At 44.0% G+C, this 27,568-nt stretch overlaps 1 protein-coding gene across 7 annotated transcripts; it reads left to right on the forward strand.

Moving 5' to 3' along the window:
- The first annotated feature begins 1,669 nt into the window (after positions 1-1,669).
- rnf44 (ring finger protein 44) lies at positions 1,670-26,455 on the forward strand. Of its 7 annotated transcripts, none has more exons than XM_018746911.1 (12): positions 1,670-1,944; positions 13,204-13,431; positions 14,809-15,006; positions 17,004-17,208; positions 17,918-18,037; positions 18,379-18,555; positions 19,344-19,505; positions 20,171-20,286; positions 20,536-20,623; positions 22,594-22,715; positions 22,812-22,911; positions 23,824-26,455. In XM_018746911.1, the coding sequence occupies exons 3-12, from the start codon at positions 14,900-14,902 to the stop codon at positions 23,884-23,886; spliced, it is 1,260 nt and encodes a 419-aa protein (XP_018602427.1). In that variant the 5' UTR covers positions 1,670-1,944; positions 13,204-13,431; positions 14,809-14,899; the 3' UTR covers positions 23,887-26,455. The 7 variants fall into 7 exon arrangements, 6 of the variants coding, with proteins under 6 accessions (XP_018602427.1, XP_018602589.1, XP_018602351.1 ...); XM_018746835.2 differs by lacking the exon at positions 1,670-1,944 and adding an exon at positions 2,039-2,308; XM_029257363.1 differs by lacking the exon at positions 1,670-1,944 and adding an exon at positions 2,422-2,496.
- Positions 26,456-27,568: the final 1,113 nt, after the last annotated feature.

Consider the following 27,568-nt stretch of genomic DNA (forward strand, 5'->3'; position numbering starts at 1 on the left):
AAACTCCACACAGACTGAGCAGGGACAGAACCCATCTTTGAAACTGTTAAAACAACTTTTGAGTATTAATTCTTGGAACTTATGTGTCTTTTCTAGTCATTTAAAGTTGAATTTGACTTTCACATGGTCTTAACATAATGTCAAAGCTGGACAGCATACAAAATAAGTTATATATTCTCCACTTCAGGTGTGTTGTCATCCTTGTCTACCACTCTTTTCTAGTAACGTCAGTGTCGGTGTGCATGAACTCTGCTCCCACTGGAAAAAAAAAAAAAAAAACAAAGTTACAGCAGGTTTTTTCTCTTCTCCTATTACTGAGTATTCACTAACTATGGTAACCAGCTCTGTGTACAGTATTTTCTAACCAGAATATCAATGGTAGCATTAGCAATGGAGTACTGCTTCAATATCTAAGCGAGACAAAACTGAGCAAGCTGCAGTGAACTCCCTACACAACCTGTACTCAAGCCAATGCTACTGTCCAGCTGTGATGACCACTGCCCACCTGTATTGCCAGACAAAGTAAAGCAAGTTAACAGAATGTGGTAAATCTATATTGTTCCACCTGTCTCCAGATTTGAAGCATCTCACCTCACTGGCATTTTTCATTAGTTCATTCATTCATTATATGTTACTTTGTGTCTGTTTTTTTTTCTTATTATGGGACAGTCGGCAGTTTAGCATTTACGGATGCCTTGTAACCAAAAGGTTTTCTGTTCAAATCCCAGTCTTCTCGATGCTGTTTTACCTCATTTTGAACTCCTCTTGTATAAATACAGTGGTAAACTTTGGCTAACAGTGTCAGCTAAACTAGCAGATGAAGAATATAACATCATACTGGGCAACATCTTGAATAGCTCCTCCTGTTATAGTATCCTTAGTAAAAGCCTTTAGCCTGAACTGATACAATAAAGTTTCCCTGCTGTATAAATGGGTATATTGTAATATCTGCAAACAGCTAGGTATACAAACCTAAAATTGTAAGCCACCTTGGCTTGGATAAAGGGGTGTTAAATCATGGTAGGCTGTGGTCTTTTTTTGGTGTTTTATTTGATCAGCATAACTGACAATATCCATTTTTGCACAGTACAATTAATTTCTTGAAAAGATGAGTTAAAAGTACACATTTTACATGTTAACCTTGCTGGTGGTTCATAACATTTAAAAAAAAAAAAATTTAATTTCAGTCAAAGTAACTTCAGTACTTGAGTAGTTTTTTGACCTAGTACTTTTCAGTTTTAGGCCAGTCAGTTTTTGAACGAGCACTTTTACCGAAGTAAAAATTTTTGAAAGCACCAATAACTGCATCCAGTGTTTGGCTGCTCTCCTCATGGGCCCCAAGTGTGAGCTGCGTGGACCACAACAGTCATGTCAGTCTTCCCTCTTCCACATGTATGGTGCACACACTTTCTCATTTTCTGTCTGGACGTTACGTTTCGACTTGCTCAAACTCAATAACATTTTAACAATCGATATAAGGACGAATTCCATTTAGGTAAGCTTGTAAGAAATGAGGAGAGCCCGAGGACAGCGCACACCGGTGGGGGGATTGCGTAATGCAAGCGAAGCGGATGACGTCAGTGTATTTCTGTGTGGCGCGCATAGACGGCGACTCACACTGCACTACTGTACTAGATGAGCAGCGAATAAGTTCGAAATGGGATCCTGCAAACGCGACAGCAGGGGAACTGCAATGTCCGCAAAGAGGAGTACGCCTCAAATACCTGCTTTTAGGCGTTGCATTCGCGTCATATGCTTTCTATAAGCATGTATGAGTAGCTGACCTACGAACGTGAATTTGTTCTTAATGAGCGAAACATGACATTGAGACGTTTTCGACTCGCATTAATACGGTCTTTACGGTAGCTTTGCCATAATAGTGTGCGCGCGCTCAAGCGCTTACCAAAGGGGGGGGGAGAAACTTCGAACCCGCCCGCATATCAAGTAAGTGTACGGTCGTGCATGTGTCCTCTTTATTTTGTTACAGATAAACCAATACATTGTTAAACGTGTTTTTTCATCTAGGTTCGTAATGGGGTGTCATTTTAAGACGTGTCGGAAGATTGGTGGTAAACGCAGGTCCGCTTCCCCCCGGCGGTGGTGGCGTCCCGGAATGCTCCATTTAGCAGGAGCGGCTCGCGGCGTCGCCGAAGCCTGGAAATGTGAACGAAATGAGAAATGTGGCAAGACAGTACATCAATAACAGAATGCTCGTACGCTAACGGTCAAAGCTCGGAGCTTGAGCTGCGTCCCCGCGCGCTCTCGGCACGCGCGTTCCGTGCCACTGGGGGTCTGCGCTGTCTGTGAGGTACCGAACCGCTCGTCTTTTTTTTTTTTTTTTTTTCTCCCCTCCTTTTTTTTCCGCGGCCGCATTCCGCCTGGTTGTCCCCCGGCGCCGCGCCGCGAGCCCCTCCTCACGCTGTCGCGCTCCACTGTTTACACGGGCCTGTTTGTGCGCTCGGGGCCGGGCGCGTCCCCGCCACGTCGGGCACGCAGGTAACCTCCCTGCTGCGCGGCTGTGCGCGCACTGCGGAGGGCGGCGGAGAAGCCTTGGCGCGGTGCAGTGGCGCGTCGACACGCACAACGTGTAATAGCAATAACAACTGGTGGTGGTGGTGGTTGTCGCCTCGCGCGGGGACGAACCAGAGGCCCGAGTGGGAACGCGAGCCCGGACCGTTTGTTTGTGCACACTAAGTGCTGCCGTTCAGCTCTCCGTGTCCCGTGTTGTTATTCAAGCTGGAATACAATCTGCTCGGGCGGACGGATGAACGAACGGACAGACAAAAAGAGCGGCGAGCCGTGGTCTGTCGGCCGTGTGTTTGTGACCTAGTGGAGGAGCCCGCCCCACTTTCCTCGAACTCGTCCAGATGCAGTGTGTGGCGTGTAGCTCTCCACGTACTTCTTAACACTTACATACAAGTTCGTACGCACTCGGGTTCGCTTGAGTCTCGTGTTGTTTCAGTTTCTTTGTAAAAACTCCCAAATCAGCTGAGTTGTACCGCTAACTAACTAATGAATTATTAGTTCCCTTAATCATTTAACCGGTGCAGCCTTTGCTTTTCTCGAAAGCAACGCATTGTTAATTTACCTACAATTATTTACACAGATGGATAAAAAAGTTTTTACTAGAGCAATGTAAGGTAAGTAGCTTGCTCAGGGGTAGGTGGGAATCGAACCCGTGACCTTTGGGTCCAAAGGCAGCAACTCTTAACCACTGCATCACCAGCAGCTGTTCCTGTTTATTTCATGATTAGATTCAGTAAAACTTGAGATAAAACTAACAAACAAAATACTTTAAGCAGCTTTTAAAAATAGAAATTTAATATTACTGAAAATCAGCATCTAATTTCCACAATCTCCTCTTCAGTCCTGCAATGCTTGCTGACCCATTCATTATATATACAGGTCTGGTATTTGTCAGCTTCTGGCTACTCTTTATTATCTCTTCAAATGGTAAAAGTTTAAACCCCCTTTGTGGATGTACTGCATAGGTTCTGTAGAAGTCTTGCATATTGCTATTGTAAGACTTAACTTTAGGCTATATTGAAATTAATTTGTAAAAGTTTTTACACTGTCAGTTCTTGACCAGCTTATCCCATAAACTGGGAGCATTTGTCATTCTCTGATCACCAATACTGAGGAACACCAGACACCAACTGTCAACACTGGAAAGGAGTTGAATGAAGGCAAGTCCACACTTACACTCTAAAAGCCAGGAGTGGAAACAAGGGATGACTTTCACTCTGCAACTCTCAACTGAAATTTTAGCCAAGTGAACAACATACATTTTTTTTTTTTCCCCCAGATTATTTACTGTATCTCATACAATTTTGCAACTAGGATGTTTGTACCATGAGGAGCCAGTGGAAAAACAGACAGGAACAGAGAAAGTACAGCAGGAAAAGAAGATGGTAGATATTTGTGGACATTGCCATAGTAAAACTTAGTAAAAGTTTTTCTGCCTGTTTTATACGGGTTCACCCTTTCCTCAGTAACGAATGACAACAAAGAGAAAGGCAATTACTTGCATAAACTAAAGGGAATTTAACTTATTAAAGGTAAAAATGCTTCTAAATAACTGGGGAAAAAAATTTTTTTTTAATCCAGACTACATTGAAAGCATGTTTGTAAGGATGACATTTCTCTTTATTTTGTTTTGTACCATTACATTTATTAATTTAGCAGATACTTTTCTTCAAAGTGATGTACATCTCAGGGAAAAATACAATGAGTGCCTTACATCAACAGAAAGAGACTTTGACATGGATATGTGATTCTAAGGCACAGTTAATTTGTCACATTCCACCAGATAAACCAATGTACATCACATGAGTAGCAACATAAAGGTTTATCTGTTATTCAACAGTTATAATCACAGGATAACATTTACATCACCTGAGAATTGACAATCTTTGATTCCAGGTCCTTATATCTTTCAGTATTATCTCATGTATGACCATCATAATCACAATTAATGGTGTTAATTAGTGGGTGCAGCTGGTAATGTAGTGATTACAACTGCTGTCTTTGGAGCCAAAGGGTGCAGGTTCAATCCCCACCTTTGGCTGTAGTACCCCTGAGCAAGGTGGCTATCCTAAAATTGCTCTAGTAACATTACCCAGATGCACAAATGGAAGAACTCTAGGTAGGATAACATTGTAGGTCACTTTGGAGAAAAGCATTAGGTAATTGAATAAATGTAATTATTATAGCAGTTCTGTGTTAAGCAACGGGCCAGATTTCTTCCACAGCAATGTGAGATCCTAGTCAACAACTATAAGAAGTGTTCAGTTGCAGTCATTGCAGCCAAAGGTGACGCAGCCAAAGGTGACACAACCTATTAACTCTGAGAAGTTATTTTTTTCACAGGGGTATGTGGGGTTGCCATATAAATTTACATCTTTTGTGTTTTTTACTTGAGCTTTCTCATCTGATACAATTGATCCCTGGAACATCAGACACAGAAACAATAAAGAGTGGCCAAAAATATATATATTTTCTAAATTAAAGAAATTAAATGGGGGAAAAGGTGTTTAGAAAACAATTTTAAAAATGTATACATAGATATGTGCATACAGCTGTGTACGTGTGTGCAAATGTTTGCAAAATGTGCCTTCAGAAGAGCTATGTGTATAGGCCCATTGCTGTTCACTGTGGCACATTACATTTATTCATTTAGCAGACGCTTTTTTCCAAAGCGAGACACATCTCATAGAAAATAAAATTTGTGCATTGCATTAGTAGGGAGACACTTAGATGCAGACGTGTGATTCTTGAGTGCAGTTAGTTTTTTGCTTTCCACCATATGCACCAGTGTTCATCACACGAGTAGCTGCATAAAACTTTATCCAAGTATCCATGATTCCAAATCACCTTCTTAGTAATACTTTATTTTTTGAGATGCATATAAACATGACCCAACCTCAGTGCCTCCCTCTCTCAAAGTTTGCAAAGCAGACTCTTGTTTGCATGTTCCAAAGTCCATGTTATCCATTGTTTTTTTTTTTTTTTTTTTTTTTTTTTTAGCTTGCATTTTTGTCAGGAACATATGTGTGTGCAGATTTATTTACATTTTTGTAAAATAGAACAATGTATACATATACTAAGTTTACATGCATGTGTATATATAGTACATGAAGATGGGAAACATCAGGAACAACTGATATTCGGGGCATAAGACACTGCATCCCTCCATATGGTGTGTTGTTCTGTGGAAAGACTGTATTATTGTTGTAAGATCTGATGGAATTCATTGTCATACATGGAAAAAATGGAGAAAGCAAAGGCAAATGCTTTGTCATGGCTGTGCATCTCCATAGTATACAGATTTAAGATAATTCAGGGATGCAGGGACCTCTTCAGTTTTGTTCTACTTTTTCATGAATGGAAAGGAAGTTACAAGAATCTGAAGGTTCCATAGTGGCATTTTTCTTGATGACAATGCATTTGGATGTAGACACCCAAATCTTTTGAGACATATTTTATCCTGTGTTAGCTATTTTTTCCTTGCGCTGCCTTTCCTTTTGCAAATTGTAGGTTTTGAATCATAAATTAGTTGAATACATTGTCAAAACTTGCTCTGCAGTGGTTGGACAAAGTAATGGAAAGGAAAAAACACAGAATATACAAATTTCAAGTAAATGAAAGAGTAGGCAATCATATTTCTTAAGAACAGCTTCAGTACGTGTTTAAATGCTGCCCTTTGGGTCCTGAATTGTATGTAGTGATACTAGATCGTTGTTCCCGAAGGAAGGCCTTAAATTATTTAAAACATGGAGGAGGTGAACTCTTGTGTTCCAGAACTTCCCCAAGTTCAATGTGGAAGTCATGTAACTTCTTTGTGGTGTTTTTAAATCCATTTAATGCTGTCTGTGGGGTTCTCATTGTCTGACAATATGGGAACATGATGGTTGGCCCTGGTCTGTTCGAAAGACTTCATGATCTTGGTCATTATACTGTGGTACAGAGCAGTTATTGAGTGCAGTAGCTCATAAGATGGATTCTTATTGTTGTTCCTCAACAGCTGAAAACAATTTGGGTTGAAGGCTTCATTTAGTTTTCTTCTAAGAGATCCCTGCATGTAGGGACAAACATGAAAGATCGACATCTCATGCTCTGCACTCCAGGATTATGCACTTGGGTGCAATGGGTACGATACAGGTGCATCAGCTTTCTCAAGCTCCTCAAGCTCGGCATTGATGAGATGGGGTCACAGAGTTCTTGACGCAGTTGTGGTCATGTTTGAGGCCCAATCTTTCTTAGAGATTTACAGCTAATTTAAGTTCTTGTCATTTCCCGCAGATGAGTTTTGTCTCAGAACTACTGTTCCTCTCTTGATGGAGTTTCTCCTTGTTCAGCATATGCTGTCATGGTTTTTCAAGACTATTTTTGCTCAGTGGTTGCACTTGGGGTGCTGACCTCCATCGTGCTGCGTGTGTGTGTGCTGAATGCATTCTATGGGTTTGCACTGATGCACCTGCCTGGATGTAGGAAAGGGTGACATGGTAAACTATAGTATTTTTTCCACTGCTGAGTGGTCTTAGTTCTGTGCTCTTCACAGTCATACCAAGAGAAACATCCCTCATGTTGTGAGCATTTCACTACGACGAGTTAAATTCAGTACCCCTAATTGAGCTCACGTGGCATTTCTTCACAGTTCCTATCAGTTTCACACACCTCCCTTCAGGTGAGCAGTGTAAGAGCGGCGCCATCAAGTGCTCTTCTCACTTCTAGTTTGGCTTGTACTGCATTCTCTCCCTGTATCGGCCCTGTTTACTATCATTTTTGATCATCTCGCTGATCATGGACCCATGTGGACTCTCCAGACCGTGACAGCTTCTTCTCTGAGTGTCGCTTCATTTGCATTGTTTTCATTGACTTCTATCGTGTTCACTCTCATTTTTCGCATTAAAGGCTCAATTAATACATAACATTGAGTGTCGTGAGTGTATGTTTTGTGTGCGCGCTATATAATAGCTATGAAAGAGCTCAATAAGTGCAGGTAGAGAGCCGTAGGCTATTTGCAGGGTCAAAAATGCACTCTTGTGTTATGATGACTGATGTTAACTACTGAAGTAATTGTGTCCCTTTCAATGGGATTTGGTGATATTTTAGCACACGTGAATGTCAGTTTTGGGATTCTGCAATACAAAAATGACCATTCAAACCAATGGTAATTATGTTTTAACTTGTGAAAATTCACCTGGCAAAGGCTTTTTTCAAAAATAACTTGCTGCCCAACATGAAAAGACTATTCCCAGCTGTCTACACCTTGGACACAAGCCGGTTCTTAACAGCAGCCATACCATAAATGTGTGTTAGACCCATTACGTACAGTTTAGGTTGAGCTCGTGCTGTGGTGTTCATTGAAGTCTGAGGAAATCGAGTTTCAAGTTTATTGTCATAGGTACAAGTACTGTGTGCAAGTATTGTGAAATTCTTTTTGAATGCTTCTCCACAGACTATGGACAAAAAAAAAAAAAAAACTAAATAAAGCTATTTTGACCACCCTCTGTAGGGCTTTCTTGTCCTGTATTGAGCAGCTGCCACCCCAGGATGTGATACACCGTGAGGACGGACTCCACAGCACACCTGTAGAAGTGGTGAGGACTGTAGTGGACATCCTGGCTTTTTCAGATGCCTGAGGAAGTGGAGGTGTTGATGGGCCTTTTTGATGGTTGATGCTGTATGCTCAGTCCATGTGAGTTTGGCAGTGAGGGTGACTCCTAGGAATCTGAAGCTGTTGACCCTCTCTACAATGTCCCCTCCTACGTATATGGGTGCATGAGCCGTATCCTGTTTCCTGAAGTCAATCACCAGCTCCTTAGTTTTACTGACATTTAGAGACAGGTTGTTGTCCTGGCACTACTCTGCCAGGAGCCCCACCTCCTCCCTGTAGGCTGTCTCATCATTGTTGGTGATCAGACCCACAATGGTGGTATCGTCAGCAAACTTTATGATGGTGTTGGAGCTGTACCTGGCCACACACTCATGTGTGAACAAGGAGTATAGCACTGGGCTCAGGATGCTTCCCTGTGGAGTGCCAGGTTTGAGGGTCGGTGGGGAAGGGGTGTTTCTGCCAATCCGCACATGCCGGGGTCTGTCGGTGAGGAAATCCAGGATTCAGTTGCCTGTTTTCTGATTTTAGGTAAACGTCAGACTGAATATGTCTTTCTCTTTTGAGCTTTGATTCCCATTTGCAGTTTCTTTTTGCTGTCCTGTTTTCTGTTTTTTGGGAACATACTGTCACTTTGTCAGTGTTCTTGCCATGGTATATAAACCAGTATACACATTACACAAGTAGTTTGTGTGTGGGTTTTTTTTTTTTTTTTTTAAACCAAATAACGTATACGTGTTTACAGAGCACGGGAAGAAGTAAGTTCAAAAGAGATATGTTTTGAGGCCCTTCTTGAATGTAGAGAGATTCCGCAGTTCAGAGTGAGAGGGGGAGGTCATTGCATCACATCGGAGCCAGAACTAAAAACCTTCACGCTTTTGATTTTTGACCTCATATGTGCAGGACCACCAAGGTGCCAGAGGTGGAGGAGCCTAGGGCGTGATCAGACTTTGTAGGTAGTAAGGAACAGGTCGATTAACAGCCCTGTAGGCCATAGCCAGTCTTAAATTTGAGGCGGCCAGCTACAGGAAGCCAGTGGAGAGAGACCAGCAGGGGGGATTCGTGGGAAGTCATGTTAGCCTCATGTTGCTTTAAACTCCCTGTTGTATGGCTGGTGCACACTGACAATTTGGTAGCTCTTTGTCCTTTAGTTCAGACGGAGGCATTTCTCATGTGGTGTTTCAATAATTTACTGCTTTGAAAAATATTGTGCTTGCAAAAAAATCTGAAGGTATCCATAGTTCCAGGAATGTCTGTATGGGGATGTGATCAGTGCTGGAAAACAAACTGAGGACCAGAAATACAGTGTTGTAAGGAAATATTTGTTCATAGTCAGGTTCTTCACCACAAAGGTACGCAAAAGAACTGTTCAGTTGCCAAGAAGCTGCTTCCCACTGTCAATTGCAGCAGTTTGAATACATGGTTGAGGTGAGCCCTGCCTGGTAACATTGTTACTAGGAAGGTAATTAGGAATCGGCAATATTTTGGTAAAGTTTTATGGAGATACTTGTGTGATGAATGTCAGTGCATATGGTGGAAAGAAACAAACTAACTGTACTTAAGAATCACACATCTGCAGCTATGTCTCTTTCTCCTAAGGTAATACACACATTGTATTTTTTATGAGATGTATGTCACTTAGGAGAAAAGCATCTGCTAAATTAATAAATGTAAATGTATGATATAACAATTTACCATTATGTTTTAGCTTAGCAGCAGAAATGTGCAGCTGCAATTCAGTGTTTGCACAAAACTATATGTTCACATGTCATCACAGTCTCAGGTGGGGGTGTCACGTTGGAGCTGCTGTCTTTGGACTCAGAGGTCCCAGGTTCAATGCCACTTTGTGCTGTAGCACCCTAGAACAGTATAAAAACAACCCTGCTGTATAAACGGGTCAATCGGTGTAAGTAAAAGAACAAAGGGGGCACCACATCAAGGATCAGGCCTGCGAAGTGTGCAGACGACAGTGCAGTGCTGGAAATGCTTCCACTACACATCCCTAGAATGAGGCCGTAGTAAAAGACAATTATTCAGCACTGCTGTGCTCAAACAGCTGCACCAATAATCCATAATCCCTTTCCGCTTTCATTTCCTTCATAAAATTAAGGCTCTCGAGATGTGCAGTTCTTATGTATATGATGTTCAGATATCTTTCTTGTAGTTGCTTGAGCAGAATTTTTACTTTTAAAGAGAGCATTTACTACAGAAATATTTCAGACTGCCCTACTTTTACATGTTGATACATGTCACTTGATTATCTGTACTAAATAGTAAGCTTGTGGTGATTTCAAAATGCTACTTGAATCAAGGAGTCCAAGAGTGAAAACTTAAAATGTTATATACTGCTGTCCAGTTGTACAATTTTTTTTCTTTTCTTTTTTGAGGTACATATAGGGGGGTGTGGTGGCGCAGCAGGTTTGGCCAGGTCCTGCTCTCCGGTGCGTCTGGGGTTCAAGTCCTGCTTGGGCTGCCTTGCAGCGGACTGGTGTTCCGTCCTGGGTGTCCCCCCTCCCCCTCTAGCCCTACAGTCTGTTTTGCCGGGTTAGGCTCCAGTTTGCTGTGACCCCGCTCGGGACGAGCGGCTTCAGTCACTGTGTGCGTGTGTGTGAGACACATAAAAACATTTACATGTAGATAACTGTGAGCTGTTCTATTGATGCATCTGTAGGCCATAACCAGGGTCTTAAATTTGATCTGAGCAGCTATGGGAAGCCAGTGCAGAGAAACGAGTAGAGAAAATACATGGGAACACTCTGGCAAGTCAAACAACTCGGGCAGTAGCATTCTGTATCAGCTGTAGAGATTTGATGGCAGTAGCAGGAAGCCCATACAGGAGAGAGTTGCAGTGTCCAGACGGGATGTCACCATGGCCTGGACAAGTAGTTGCGCAGAGTCTGTTGTGAGATAAAGACGGATGCTGCAGATATTATGCAGGATGTATCTGCAGGTCCAGGTTGTGGCTTCTATGTGCTGAGAGAAAGAGTTGAGTCAATCATCACTCCCAGACACTTAGTCGAGGAGGTAGGCAAAATGAGTGAGTTGTCCAGTTTGATCGAGAGATCATGGCAGGAAGACAGGCCAGCTGAGAGGTGTAGGATCTCTGTTTTGGAGAGGTTGAGCTGCAGGTGGTGATCAGACATCCATGCAGAGATGTCCGACAGGCAGGCAGTGATGTGTTTAGAAATGTCTGATGCTCCAGGTGGACAGAAGAGGAAGAGCTGGGTATCATCAGCGTAGCAGTGGTATTTGAATCCATGGGAGGCAATGACAGGGCCAAGGGAGGAGGTGTAGATGGAGAAGAGCAGAGGACCCAGTACCAAGCCCTGTGGGACACCAGTTGAGAGAGGCAGAGGGTAACAGCGGGAGTCCTGCCAGACCACTTGATAAAATCTGGTGATTGACAGTGTCAAATGCTGTAGACAGGTCAAGGAGGATGAGGACCAAGGAGAGGGAGGCCGCTCTGGCCGACTGGAGAGCAAACACTGCCAGGAGCGCCGTCTTTGTCGAGTGACCAACTTTGAATCCAGACTGATATCTATCGAGTAGATGGTATACCTTTAAACATTGGTGTAGCTGTCTCTTGTATTATCTTTTGTTGTCCATCTTGTGCACTCTTGTATTTCAGTGGAATGACAGTTACAATTCACAATTACATTTATGTTTATTCATTTAGCAGAAGCTTTTCTCCAAAGCGACGTATATAGAGAAATACAACTTGTGCATTACATTAGGGGAGAGAGAGACATAGTTGCAGACACACGATTAAGTAAACTTAGTTTGTCTCTTTCCACTTTACGCAACGATGTTTATTGCACGAGTAGCTGCATAAAATTGGATAAAGGTCATCTTTTTGAACTCGAGGACCTAATACATGTGGGAAATATGCCAGATGTCAGTGTTAGTGCTGTTTTTAACGTTGTAATCGACTTAAATGAGGAAACAACACAAGTCACAGAAAGGCACTTTGATTTTTTTTTTTTTTAAGCGCACAACTCTGGGCAGTAGTGTTTGCGTTTTTAAAAGCCGGTGTAAAGTTTCCCAGTGCATTTGTGACGGTTTCATAGCTACTGCCAGCTGGGGTGTGCACAGCCTTCTGGGGTTTTGTGCTTCCCCCCATGCATCCATGTTCTCAGGTGTAAGTCTTACACAAATTAAATACTATCCCGCACTGTGCATCTGGCTCCCTATGAGTGTTTGAGCCCATGTTTTGAAGGCAGAGTGCCAATGTCTAAGTTCTCTTGCAGTTGCTCCACAGAGCTGTTGGGGGCAAAGCATTGCTCACTCTTCACCGAAAAGTGGTGCTCAGCACTGCACTCCTTCATGATCCAGGTGCAGCTTTATAATCCCTGCACTGGTACCACAGCTGAGGGCACATGATTGTGTATCTGCGTCATGCCTCACAAAATACGTACTGTAACGACCGGCATTACTGGGAGTTTGAGTGGGAAAATTAGCTTGTTGTAAATACTTGAATGTGGCGGGTAAAAAGTGAAATTAGTGTTTAACCGCTGTTGAAACGGAATGGGGACGGGGTAAGTTTGTTGGGCAGTGAAAAAGGGAGGGGGAAGGCCAGCCTGGGGGACGCTAAGCATGCTGCTGAGAAGGCTGGCTTGAGGGACAGATCCTAGAGGGCTTCTCGGGCCAGTCAGGAGCATTATTTCCTTGTGTTCGCGCCTGTATTTTTCGCTGAGTGCCGGTAACGGTATAAACGTGAGCAGTGAAGAACGCTGTCCGTGCCGCGCTTCCATCCGAACCCAGAGCGCAGCGCGTGACGATGCCATTCATTAGTCGCGCGTGCCACCGTACAGCATGTTTGCATGACGTACGACCAGCGTACGCGACTTTTCGCGTACTGCCCTTGGTAGCGGCATGAACAGCCTCCGTAGGTCGCGCGCACGTGGCCGTTCGTCCGTACGCAGCGTAGTCCGTGACGTCACCGCCGTCCCCTAGCGGAGGTTGTCCCCGTGTTCGCGGCTGTCGGTGGGGCGTGCGCGAGCGTGGTGCAAACTGCTTCTTTTTCGTACTACCAAGAAGTAAGGGGAGAGTCGGCGGAAAAGTAGTTCTAAGAGCAGTTCTCCTTTCAGGGTGGTGTGTCGACGGCGGATCTGTAGCATCGACCGGAGGGGAGCAGTTGCCTCGCACTTGGCGACTAGCAGAGCGGAGCAGCAGAAACAAAGAAAACCAGGAGCAAGAAGAAGTGGCAGCTCGTAGCGCCCGTAATCTCGCAGCGGTTCAGATGTGAGGCGGTAGCGCTCACCTGCACACCGCCGTAGAGCCACTGGCACTGCGCTCCCGACCGTCCGAAGGCGAAGGTGAGCCGAACTGGGCCGGCATTGAGTGGAGCCGTACAGCTCTCTCGGCTTTTCTCTTCTCTTGATTAAAACGGGGTGATTTTTTGGTGAGGTCGGGGCGATCGCGGCTGGACGCACACGACTCGAGTGTGTGAGCCGTTGCTGCGTCTTTGTTCGCGCAGCAGCCAGCGGCAATCGCGCGCTCGCATTGCCAGAGCTCGTATGCACACAAACACACGGAACGTGGCTCCGAACGCACGTGTTTCTGTAAAAGCAGCGGAGCGGGCACGGGAAGGAGGCGCGAGCGATCTGCACTCGCGATGGCCAAAGAACCCGCGCGGGCACCGCGGCTCGCTAGCCCTTTCTTTGTTGTTGCTTTGTTTCCGAGCGTGGCGCACGTGGCTTGGCCGGCCTCCCGGGGACGCCCTTAAAGGGACAGCGCACAGTAAACTCAATTTAACTGTCGAGAAACGTTGTGGTGCTTAGCCCAAGGCACCATGGGAGAGCAACGTCCTATCACATCGACAGACTCAACCGATTAATGCAGATGTATCGCACACAAACACACCAACGTGTGAACGGCCTTTACAAATAAAAACGTGGTGTTTAAATGACTAACTGTAACGGCATCCACAGAGAAAAGTCTTTTCTACGCACATAAATAATCAATTCTGCAAAGTGAAATCAGTCGTTTCCGATTTGATCGATTTCGATGGATCCCGTGTTTGTGTCTAAATTTTTTCTTTTGTAAACGCGAATAGCAGTATTTCGGTGAAAATCTAGCCCCACGCTTTTGAAAAACGGAAGTTGTCCACTGGTTTTTCCCTTATTTGTTCATCGTACATTTGAGATATTTTATTCAGTTATTTAATAATTTCCCCAGGCAGTTATTGCTGACTATAGTGACTACTATTGTGTCTAGTTTTTGCTCAGTTACTTTTTCTCAGTCTGTTTTTCACAGAGGAGGCCTTTGCTGAGATCCCCTCTTTTTGCTATCACATGATGATGGGACATGGAGTGTAGATAAACTCCTAGGCTGTGTGTGCGCTCCTCAGTATATCCGTATAAAAAAATGTATGTGCTATGTGTATATTTTGGCGACAGGTGAGGTGGACACAAAACACTGACGTGCTCTTAGCAACATACGCTTTTGTTTCGATTTCTGAATGTTGACTGTGCTCAGATAGCTACTGCACTTGATCATCTTTAGAGTATTTTGACACAGAAACGATGAGGCCGGTTTTCCGCTTTCGTTAAAAATGATGCGATGTGTGCGTTGTGCCCGCTGGGTCATGTACTCATGCCCACGTGTGTCAGAGAAGTGCCCCTGAATTGGAGGTTGCAGCCGGAGCTCGTGTGATGACGCAGTCTGTGTGCTCCTTCTCCTTTCTGAGCCAGAGTGAAGACAATCTGAGGCTCCGAGACACAAGTGCCTCAAGCACCATCTTTCTGCTGCGCTGGAGCTTGACTCGTCCCCACATCGTCACCAATGCGACCATGGGAAGTCACGGTCAATAGGCGGCCACCAACTGCCCCCTTAAATCAGAGGAGGTTCTTGGGGGAGCCCTGCAGCACCCCAGTGCTTCTCAGGAGAAGGTGAGTGTCGTGGGTCCCTTCGCAGCGCTGCTGCACCGTGTGACCTCAGCAGTTTGGCTTCCCTCAAGTGCAGCACGTTGTTCATTCGCAAAACTCTGCTTGCACATATTCTCCTGAGGTGAATTCTTTGCATCGACCTAAGTGGGAAAGTGAATAATCCATTCCCGATCCACAGCAAGTTCAGCTTCCCCCCACTCAAGCCCCCCCCCCGTAAATCATGCAAAATTCCTGTCATAGTTTGAATATACAAAAAACAGAGAAATTCCACTTCAAACCCAGGCCTTTAAATCCTGGCTTAATGTTCACATGTTCTGTGTATGCCGCCCTGTGTTTCTGGGCTAGCCTCTGGACAACCACTACACTACATTTGAAAATGTGTTTCTGATAATGCATTAATTATTATAACAACAATAATAATTAAAATAATGTATAATAAATAAATCAAACAATAATGGAGCCTGCTTTTTATTCTTTGTCACAATCTTTTTAATGTAGTGTTCATTTAGTATTATTTATGATAAAGGAGCAGTAGATCAAATCACACAGCAATCTGTGGTGACAATGCCTTGCAAAAGAATTCTGTGCATATTATTGTGTCAGGTTTTAAACTGATGGGTATGGCTTTCCTTTGCCTTCACAGCTTGTTCAGAAAGTTGTAAGTTAAGTGATCATAAATTGAGGAGACAGTGTAGTAACATTAAGTATTTTGAAAGTTTGTGACACTTTGTGGACTGCCAGGTGGGAGCTACAGGCGAGCAGCTCATGCACCCCATGGCTGCACAGCAGGTAACTCTGGTGCCTCACAGCACCTGGGTTGTGGTTCGGATCTGGGTTTCCATCCGGCTCAGTCTGTATGGAATTTACATGTTCTCCCTGGGTTCATTCCAAAGACACGTGTAGAAGAAGGCAGGGGGATAGGACTTAACCTTACCGTGGAAACCACACGTTAAATCCACTTTGACTGTTCGGCCCTTAGCCCTTTGTCACTTAGAGAAATTTCAAAATGGACAAGCTAATGCACTGTACCTAGCAGTCCAAGTCTAGTTTCTAGAAGAGAGTGGCATGGACTCCCGTGTTTCATGTGAATGTGGCTTTTTCACTCTGCGTTAAAACATGATTCACTTGTTCTCCTAATTTTCTTTAGCTTGTCGAAACGTACGTATTCTTTGTGTGTGGTTAGTGTGTTTGGATGGATCTGTTTTATTTTAGCGGTGTACCTGCTTCCTGTGGATAACGGTAAGGGCCAAGAGCTCGAGTGGAGACAGTGACCGGCGGCTCGGTTCAGTTTCCAGTCCAGCTGAAAGGGGGTCCCGTCGTGACAAGGGCACTGCTCCTCGGAAACAATGCTATGTCGATAGAAAATCCTGCTGCACGGAGCCACATGGTCACTGTGGTCAGTTGGTCATATATGAGATGTTTGGCATGCGCGATGTGCATTGTTTCACTGGGGGTAGAAGAGGTGGAACATGGCTGAACCCTGCAGTGGTGTGTCAGTCTTTTGGTGTTCCATTTCGATTCAGCCCCGTGTTTCCAGCTTCCTTTCTTACTTCCCTGTGCCAGGGTTAATTATTGCCAAATAAGATATGTCACAAAGGTCAGTTTTGGCTTTCATACGGTATCCAAAACAAGGCGGTAGCATGGGGACAGAAACAGTGTGGTCTTCATTATTGTACCCTGTCCCGGTTGAGGGCGTAATGAATGCAGTGGAGAAATACACACATCGCACAGTGCACTTTCACTGGCAAAATGGATGATTCATTGATACTTGATAGCATTGAGCTCTGCTCTGTGTTGTTGTCGTGTGAGGATATGCAAGTTTGAGATGAGTTCATTCACCACTCGTGCTGGAGTATTTATTTCTCACTCCTATCCATGTGGTCCAAAGGCTCGCTTGGGGTCGCTTTGTTGGGTCAAGGCAATATGGACTACGTGAGAGGTTGGATAATGAGATGCTCTGGTGCTTTGCTGAGCTTGTCTGCATTTGCCTCCACCCCTAGTCCTCCTGTGAGACGGCAGTGGGGGCGACGAGACAGACCCATACTGCACCCGGGCGAGAACTTCCACCATCCTCTCCTCTCGCAGCAGCAGCTTTCTGTAGATGAGTCCCGACTGTACAGTCACACCAGCGCACCGCCACGAATGCTGCACCCTGCCGCTCACCCGCCTCAGCAGAACGCCATCATGGTGGATCTCCATGAGCAGGTAGGCATACTCAGCCAGGTGGCCACTTTGGTGCCCGCTCACACACAAACACACCACCAGACTGGGTGTCTACATTATTGAGCTCTTCCTGTCCGGCTCAACAATCAAGATGGGTTTTTGGGTTAGGGTTGTCTTGGATTTTTGTTTAATTTTTTTTCTTTTTTAAATAAATAAATATTTTTTGGTAAAAAGAATTTTATGGCAATGCATAGCTTAGTGGCTACAGCTGCTGCCTCTCGACTTGAAGGTTGCCCGTTCAAGTCCCACCTCTTGCTGTTACCCTTGAGCAAGGTACCTACTCTGAATTGGAGCAGTAAAAATGTACCCAGCTGTATAAATGGGCGGAAGTCATTGTAAGAGGCTTAGCACTGTAAGTTCCTTTGGGAAAAGTGTCAGGTAGGCGATTAAGTGTAAATTTAAAAAGAATTATCTAATAATGGTTGTAACAATGGAATCACTAGAAATATCACTAGAAATCATAGCACAGAATATTTTCACAGGTCTGTTTGAGAAATGTAACCATACTTTTTGGTGTTAAAATGTACAAGATAAATAGGCCAGAGAACAATCTGCTGTGCAGTCATTTGTAATTAATAAACATATACCGTTTGGCTCATTTGAATTGTTAATAATTACAGGAGTCTGTCCCGACAGCCTTGAGTTCAGTTGTACTACAAGGATTCTTGCACGTTTTGTGTGTGTTTTCCAGATGCACCAGGGACCGGTCCCAATATCATACACGGTTACCACGGTGACAACACATGGTTTTCCTCTACACACTGGCCAGCCTATCCCAGGGTGCAACGCTCAGCAGCTCCCAGCATGCTCGGTAATATTCGGTGGACGGCACGCTCTGCTCTGGTGCCCTCTTCTTCCTGTGAGTGTGAGAAGTGTGTAAAGGAAGTGCTGGAGTGTGAGGTGTTCTCTGTACCCACCTTTCCCACCTACTGTTGACCATTCTAGGCAACTTTAACAACACACTCAGTATTCAGGGATACTTTTGTGCATTCTGTTCATCGTTCACTGCTTGTGGCATGAAATAGTTATGGTGAAGAATGACTGTAACTAGGGTCCTAGGAGGGTTCTCTGTTGCGGGGGTGAACCTTGAAAAACATAAAGGCCTTTCAGTGAAACGTTGTGTGTGTGTGTGTTTGTGTTTTCTGCCCTCAGCTCATCCAGGCCTGCACAATGCAGCACTTACCCATCTCTTACCAAGCCTTCCCGCCCCTGATCTCCAGCGAGCATTTCATACTTCACCCTCCCCCGCCGCCGGTGCCCCCCCACCAGCCTCCGCACCTCCCACCGCTAAGCCAGTTTGTCCCGCTGCAGCCGCAGCACCCTCGCATGGTGAGCGCCACCTCTAATACACTGCCTTTCACACTCACATCATGTACGGAAACAACGAGGAAGGAGCCGTCGGTTTACTTTGTGTGTCGTTCGCATTTGTCTCTCATTTGTATTTGTCTGTGTGTTGTTTGAAGTTGACTCTGTGACTTGTTTATTTTTTGTTTGTGTGTCGATTTTTCTGTGTATTGTACCTTAAGTATAGTATTTGCACAGAATTGCTCCAGTAAAAGTGCCCAGCTGTATAAATGGGTAAATAATTGTCACTACCTTAATATCGGAAGGCACTTTGGGGAAAAGCGTCAGCTACATGAATAGTTTGTGTGTCATTTTCCTGTATGTCGTTTGTGACACCTTTGCATAGCAAAGTGCAACTAGAGTTTACTGCTGAACAGATTTACATTGCATTTATGTATTTAGCAGACATTTTTCTCCAAAGCGACTTCCAGTGAGCTCTATGTAGTGTTATCACCGCACACACCTTATTCACCATGGTGACTTAACACTGCTAGGTACACTGCTGACACTGGGTCACTCATCCATACATCAGTGGAACACACTCTTTCTGTCACTCACACACTATGGGTGAACATGAACAGCATGTCTTTGGACTGTGAGAGGAAACCCACGCAGACATTGGGGAAAACTCCACACAGACTGAGGGGGATTGAAAATACTTCCAAAGTGGGGGGATATGCAGAAGAATAAACATGATGCATGTGCACGTTTTTGTTGAATTCCTGTCATAGCAGCCAAAAATGTGAAGAGTGTTTTCCAAACTGCCTCTTCAGCCTGTGCAGAGGGTGGAAAACGAGGTGGAAATGAGAGGGGAGCAGCATCCCGTGGGGGGATTCTCGTACCCTGCAGCCCATCACCCACCAGCAATGGCTCAGTCGGTGCCCCTGCAGTACCTTCCGCAGGAGCCCCTTCATCAGGAGATGCCCTTCGGAGTGGTCAGTGTCCGCAACCTTTCTTCGCAGCTGAAAGAGAGCTGCCACATACAGCGTGCGCAGTGGTTGGAGTTGCCGCCAAATCCCCCTCCTTGCTCAAAGCAGGACCATTGATTGAAGTACTTACTCTGAATTAAGGCAGTAAATATTACTCAGCTGCATAAATGGCTAAATCAGCAGAAATAGCTCAGTGTACAAACCTGACATTGTGAAAACCATCAGAGAAATGAATGTCAACAACACAAGATGTTTATGCTGGACCACAGCCACTAATATGGCTGCTGTAGTGCTGCACTTTCTAAATGCCATAACTTTTTTTTATTGTTTTCACAAAAAAAGTTCTCAAATGTGCCGCATATGAAGTATCTTCATGTAAACGTGTTTCAGCACGTCGAATAGATGTCAGTCACTGAACTGTTCATTTGGGTTTTATTCCGACGCCCTGACTTTTCACGTCACTGTCGAAAATGTATGTAAAGAAGAAAATGACATTGTAGTATATAAAAGCTGTTTCTTTTCAGAGATCTTAGTAGCCTTACATTCATTGAATGGGGTTTTGCTAAAGGTTACTAATTAGTTTGAGAAGTTGGTGCCAGAAAACTGAGCACATATTCACAGGTGGAATACGGTCTCCTTCAATGACGCTATCTCTGCCTCCCCTTTTTTAGCCATACCCGCACATTCTGCCACGACGTGTCAGTGGACAACGATACCGACTACAGCAGCCTTTGCCCCCTCCGCCACCACCTCCAACCTACTACCCTAGCTTCCTGCCATACTTCCTGTGAGTAGTGGATGACCACATGTGTGCTTTATCATATATTATCCCTAGCTTTGACACAGGGTTTTCCTCTTGGTAGGAAGTTCAGTGCAAATATGTTACCCGGGGCTTTTTTCTATATTTCACGGCCACTCCTGCTGTATGAGCCGCTTGGCATTTCCCAGGCAGTGCCAGTGTGGCGTTCACTCAGCAGTTGCCTCTTTTTGTGTGTGTTGCGTGCGTGCGTGCCTGTGTGTGTGCTTCTCTACGCAGCTCAATGCTTCCTGTGCCTCCAGCTGCAGTAGGACCTGCCATCAGCTTGGACCTGGATGTGGATGACGTAGAGATGGAGAATTATGAGGTGAGCTTCTCTACTCTGACCTTACCCAGGCTGCCCTTGGACCTGCATGTTGGCACACAGGTGTGTAACAGTGGAGTGGTAGCTTTCGTAGAGACTGGGATCTGAAATCGCAACCAAAGCCAAACATAAGTGTAACCCCCTTTCACTATAAAACTGTATGGGTATGATAGGCATGCTGCCGCAAGCTTCCGCTACACATGGAAGTGTAAAGTACTGTGACTCCTTAACTAACAAACACAACCGGCACCAAGAAATTTGTTTTTCCTTATTACTCCAAAGTAATGTTTCACTCAGCTCACAAGTACAGACACTCCTCTGCTTACATAAATTTGACCTGCATAAATCTAGATTTACATTAAAAAAATTCCCGGCATACACATTATTTACGGATAGCACTTTTATTTTACGCAAAACATCTGAAATACGTTAAGCGCAAGTTGGCGTAGCCAGACAAGGCAGGAAGCTGCATCTTCCCACTTCCCTCGTATTTTGAGCTGTGAACACATCTCCTCTCCTTGGTGTAGTGCCTTTTTCCCTTATTTTTTTACCCTTTTCATTATTCGCAATGCCTGGTGGTAAACGTGCACTTGAAGGAAGACGAGAGCTGTCTCGCAAGCGTACAGCAATTGATTTGGAGGTGAAATTCAAAAAAAAATAATAATCTTTCTCCATCTTCATACTTCCTTATCTGTAGCACGGGAGCAAGGTTTAGCCGTATCAACGATAGTGAAGGATGCTGGAATCCAACATACGTAACTTTTGACTTACGTAAGGGGATGAAGAACGGTTTATTTGCATTGAGGGGTGTTGGTAATAATACTGATATTGCTCAGTTTTACTGATATGTCATTTGCATAATAGATTGGGTAAAAATGTGGGATATGGTGATTAAAGTATACTCTGCAGCCTTTCAAAGTATTTTTAAGCTTGTGCTTCGTCCCATAAACACAGTGTTCATCTTATTGATCAGTGAACGCTGTGGAAATGAATTAATTCAAGGTGGCCCTACATTCCTGCTGTTTGGCTGTTCTTTACTTCCATCTCTTAACTCACTGGGTAGATACAGGTCACGTTTGGTCCCCTGCGAACATATCGTAGAAAAAAGCTAACACAGTGCACTTTTGCTTTTTTGAAACTGGGGGAAAGTGTTTGTATTTTTGCAGAGTTGTAATTCAGCCTTTTCTTGTCCACTGGGCCAGTGTACACACACAAGTAATGTTTGCGGAAAACACCTTGTAATTATAGTCAGAAATATGCAGGAAAGGAGTGAGAGATGCTGATGAGCGCTCATTTGGTGTGCAGTCTGCTCACAAACCTCATTAATTTAGCTCCTTTTCGCTGAAAAAAAAAAAAAGAAAGGTAGCCACTGTAAAGCTGAGAGTGTGTGAGAGAGACGTGTGGCGTGACTTTGTCGGTACAAATGCTCTGGTGAAGGTGTGCGAACACGCTTGCTGTTCATTCATGTCGTGTGAAACAATCCTCTGCACCAATAACTGAAGATTTGCTATTGTTTTTAATAATGATAAAGCTTTTTTTTAAAAAAAAAATACAGGCAATTGAGAGCAGGGTTAAGGAATTCAGAATGATAGTGGGCTAGTAGGGCTTTGGGTCGATATGAGCTGCCACCACAGCCCCAGTGTGCCTTGGCATAAATTGTGCACGTCTGTGGGAGGGGTGCCATACCATATCCCATCCTCTAGTGTTTGGTGGTTGAGATGTTGTTTCAGCTCCACTCCAGAATCTCCCACATCCTTTTGTTGTTGTTCCATATAACGTCGTCACCAAATAGTGAGAAACAGTGGGTTATATACTGCAGTTCCTCTGTGTATCACTGCTGCTGTTGCTCCATTTTTCTCCTCAATATAATTGGATACATAACAAATAATAAACAAATGAGTGTTTGTGTGTGCTGTATTTGACATGGAGCCAAGCACTCACGCTGACGTGCTGCCCGCTGTGCCCAACTGCAGGCGCTACTAAACCTCGCTGAGAGGCTCGGCGAGGCCAAACCTCGTGGGCTCACCAAAGCCGATATAGAGCAGCTTCCGTCCTACAGGTTCAACCCAGAAAACCACCAGTCCGAACAAACCCTGTAAGAACTCTTCCTTGCTTACTATTTACGTGCATAGATAAAATGAGCAAAGCTTTGTGGCAATATGTTCAGACGCATTTATCTTATTTCTTTTAGGTGTGTCGTGTGCTTTAGTGATTTTGAGTCCAGGCAGCTGCTTCGAGTATTGCCCTGTAACCACGAGTTTCACGCAAAGTGTGTTGACAAATGGCTAAAGGTAAGTCGTCTCTTCAGTTTGCATTATAAAGACTTAATTTCTGGAAAATCTGTTGTTACAATTACAGTACCTATAAAAGTTCAATTACATGCCTTCTATTCATGTAGCTGATGCTTTTCTCCAAAGCGACTATTATTTACCCATTTATACAGCTTTATCCCACTTTGATCTGTAGTACCCTTGAGCAAGGTGCTTGCCCCAGATTGCTCCAGTAAAAAAATTACTCAGCTGTATAGATGGGTAAATAATTGTAAGTAGTTTAACCTTGTAAGTCGCTTTGGAAAAAAGCGTCAGCTAAATTAATAAATGTAAATTTCAATCAGAAATTTGTTCCATTTGCAACTTACGGGGTGCGTGGAAGTAGAAGATTTAGTGATAATTATTGGTTTTATTTATTCTAAGTTTAATATTGTAGTAGTTTTATAAAAAGATATTTCTTATAAAGATAAAAAGAAAAACCATAAAGTCTCAATGTGCATGTACTGCAGCAGAAAAATGAATAAATTAGTCAATAAATTACAGTGAAGGGGAACAGAGCAGTTAGCCATGAATTCGACATTGTAGCATGGAATATTCATTTATGATACAAAGATAAAGAAAAACCTGCCAAAATTGCCCGACTGCAAACCGCTGGTAACATCATTAAAATGAAGGAAATACTAAATTAAAATATGCATATTTTTTAATTGCTTATGAATAATTACACTGTAAATTTATGGCTGTTGATGTTTACGTGGTCGGCAACTGGATGCTATCTCTTGATAAGTCACAGCCTGAAAACAATTGGAAGATGTGATCCTATGCATAATGCATAGTTAGAGTTTAATTCTTTAAAAAATGTTTTTCGGTATTACTGCATCGGTACTCAGAAGTAGGCGTTAGCTGTGCTTAACCTTTTTCCCTGTGTTTTAGACTAATCGCACTTGTCCAATCTGTCGAGCTGATGCATCCGAGGTCCACAGGGACGTCGAGTGAGTCCACAAGTTGTCTACTCAATGGCGAAACAGCACAATAAACGGAGTCTTTCACGTGGAGACTGGAACAGCCACCACCAGCCCCGCATTCCCCTGCAAATCGGAAAGAGACCCGTCCCGCCCTCCCCATTGTGAGCAACAAGCAATGTAAAGTAGGATCGTATGCGGGGCTCATTGTGTCCCTTTGACGGAAGCTACCGCATTTGACAGCCACACAGACACGAGTTGTCCGGAGTTGCCCTCTGCCTCTCGTTCGCCCTTGTATCGCCAAGACTCCAAAGATTTATCTCGTAATGTCCTTTGTTCAGTCGCAGCTTCAAGGAAACAGAGTCCCATTTTCTTTTCTGTGTAGTCGCTTTTTTGTTCCTGTAGCTGGGAGTCATTCCAAGTGATGCATAAGTGATCCGTGGAGGAGTTTGCGAGTGCGGCTGTGGGGGTTGGCTCGTGCAGCCAGCAGACGTACAGAGAGAAGACTTTACGAATGAACGTGGTTGGTGGCAAACAGGACCGCTGGCTGGGGCACGTCTGACCACCGGAGATGCATGTCTGTACAGGTGATGGGGCAGCGTGACTCGTTGTTCATAATGTATGTTACGCAATAATGTATGGGTTATTTTGCTCTTTCCCTGTTTTCCTTTCTTTTTTAATATACAAATGCAATTGTGAAAGTGTTGACTTGCTGTGGTAACAGGTGCAGTATCTCTTTCAGGCCTGAGGTAAAAGGAAAACACGCTAAGGACTGAACACGCGTTGGTTTGCAACCTCCCGTAAGCTTTACCGCCCATAGAGCGAAGCGAAGCACTTTGGCAGGCGGAGGAGGGACGTTGCGCAGGGACGCCACCTAGCCGCGCCGCCCTGCCCTTTATCTGCCGCGTCGCTTCATGTCACCGCCGAATCTGGGGGGACGCTCGGGCATTTGCATGGGCTGTCGATGTAGATTAGCAATATTTAAATTACGAATCGCCGTGTTTTACACTGCTAGGAAAAAAGAATCCTTGGTCAAACCAGGAGGAACCGTGTTCGACGGACGACCCCGGTCTCGCCATTCTTTGCACATGTGCGTTGGCCGTGGTGCCGCGCTCCGGCAGACCGTGAACACGGCAGAGCCTCGGCAGGAAGCAATACGCACAGCGAGTGCCGCTTCTCAGCCAACGCGTTCATGGTTTCTCCTCGTTTCGGAACCAAATAGTTGACACGTTCAAGATCTCAGCTCTGCCTTCTCCAGACAAGCACAAAGTATTATTACTCCTGTTAAAAACAATCGTTCTGTTGTGTCCACTTGTTTTAATGGTACAACGTTTTTAAACAGTCTTGTTATTTATTGGTTTTATCTTGGGGGGAATCCAGCCGAACAGTGAGGAGACCACGCCAACGTGGTACGTACAGTAATGTGTGGGGGTTAAGGCAGCTTTGTCACCTCTCAATCCTCGTATTCTTGCATGGTGTGTGAGGACCGCACGGCGCACGATGGAAGGAGCACTTCAGACGGTCTCGTTCCTCACACAGACGAATGCTTAGACGCCTTTAAGGATGGATTAAGCTGACAAAGCTGACGCTGCGGCCGAGCAGCGTGTCTACGTTCGCGAAATTTCTCACGTTGCAGGGTCTTTTTTGCCCACTGGCACTTATTGGCAGTGTGAACACTAAAGATGGAGACTTTCTTTGTTTCCCGCCGAAGGGACCTCGCCATGTTCCGCTGAGAACGTCTCCAGTGCCTCCAGTGAACCCAGTGAGAAAAGCCATTTCAATGAGCCCAGAGTTTAGGTAACTGACCTGTGTATACATATCTGTTCACTAGCTTATATATTGTGAGTTTAAATAAATTTCACTCAGGGCCTTTCATTTAGTAAAATAGAATAAAGCAAATCTGAACTGAAAATGTTACCATGAAGGAGGACATATTTGATTTTCCTTGGTTGTTTTTCCTCAGGCCGTACATAGTTTGTGTAACCAATTCAGCATAATCTCAATTTCGCCAAGAGTAATTGATATCTTTTAAAGACAGGCATGCTAACAAAAAAAAAAAAAAAGAATAACAGAGAGAAAAAAGAAGCAATGTCACTGCAACCCATCAGAGCATATATTAAACTGTTAATGTTCTGTTACTGTGTTCTTGTACTGAATGAAAACACAAACACACAAGTTGTGATCCTATTTTAAATGTGCGTATTTGCACACACTATCCTACCTAAACCACTTCCAGACTTATCCTAAAGGTGTTTGCATGATTTAAAACAAAAAAAAAAAAGTGTGTATTTTGAGTGAAAGACATCTATAGAGGGGGGTGGGGGAATTATTTAATTGTGCACAATATGCATGCATGTCCAACCAGCTCCCAACTGGTTTTTTAGCTAGCTCTAGTTGGCTTCGGGTTCGGGGGTTGGGGACTCTACGCTCAGCTGATAACTGCCATGCATTGTACTGCACATGTTTGTAACATGTTTGAAAGACTACAAGATTTCGTTGCCCTGCGGCGTCGACGCCAGCTTGTCGGAACAGCAGACATGAAACGTCGGACTTTATCGCAGCCATCGAGTGACATCGGAAAGCCATACTGTGCAGAGGTGCTATGCTGCTGCTATTTTCCCATGCCGGCAGGGGACAGCGTGCTCTTAAAGCCCCCGATTGATCGCTTAATTCAAAAGGAACCTTTTCTGGTAACGTTGGCTGTATGATTCTACTTCTTGCCATGTCCTACAAAGTTTAATACTACCTGCTTGTACAACTTAAATGAGTTGGATCTGGAAATGTTTGCTGCAGTTACATATTACCACCAGAAACATAGTAAAAGCACGTGCTAAATGGCGTCGACCATGTTACCTAAAAGCTTTTTGACAGCATTGCCAAAAATATACGTTATCAGCTCGGTAATCTAGTGGTTCATGCATAATATATGACTGGATTTTTTTAAGCAATTTTTAAAGGCATTCCAAAACAGTCTTGAGTGCGGATGTCCCACAGCCTCACACTGACACTTTTAATACAGCATAGATAGAATATTTGGGGGGGTAAAAGACAGAATCTTGTAGTCTTTCAGTGATCCAATTAAATAACTTCACAGCTTGTGTGGTGCAAAATTGTATTCCAATAAGCAGCTAAAGTTCTTTAGGATTTGTGATTTGTTGATTGCTCTGTAGATGCCACTGATTGTTTACCAATGATTTTTGCTGTGGTGGGATAGTGGATTGTTTACTGTTCTAATTCTTGCCCTGGCCCCCCCTCCCCCCCGGGCTCTTGCCTGACCTTCAGATGGGGCCAGGAGCATGTGTTCCGTGTTAGAAAGATTTTTTGCTTTGGTACTTGCACATTTACAGTTACCTCATTTTCGCCATGTTTGTATTTGGAAGAAAAAAGAAAAGCTAATATATATATTATATATAGGAAATGGTTCTTAATGCTATAATTTTTTCATTCCATTGGAATCATTGTTTGTAGCATTTAACATAACTAGCTATAGTGTATTATATATACATCTGTAAACTGAAATTTTTAAGATTTGTACTTTTTTTAAATGAAAGTTGCTAGTTCTGCTTTACCGAGTAGTGCAATCATATTTTTTTTAATTGTTGTGGCTGATTTGAGAGGGTTGTTCACTAATAAATGTATGATGTATACCAGTACAATTGGAAGTTTTTTTTTTTTTTTTAAAAATACAGAGGCCTCATCCACACTAATGTGATCTA

Source organism: Scleropages formosus, chromosome 13 (assembly GCF_900964775.1).
Source record: "Scleropages formosus chromosome 13, fSclFor1.1, whole genome shotgun sequence".
Lineage (NCBI taxonomy): Eukaryota > Metazoa > Chordata > Actinopteri > Osteoglossiformes > Osteoglossidae > Scleropages > Scleropages formosus.

Excerpts from the sequence above, each read along its gene's own strand:
- rnf44 (XM_018746911.1), top strand. The coding sequence starts at position 14,900 with ATGCGACCATGGGAAGTCACGGTCAATAGGCGGCCACCAACTGCCCCC. Across the intron at positions 18,038-18,378 it reads AGCAGCTCCCAGCATGCTCG|CTCATCCAGGCCTGCACAAT; the intron begins GTAATATTCGGT and ends TTCTGCCCTCAG. Across the intron at positions 22,912-23,823 it reads GTGTTGACAAATGGCTAAAG|ACTAATCGCACTTGTCCAAT; the intron begins GTAAGTCGTCTC and ends CCTGTGTTTTAG.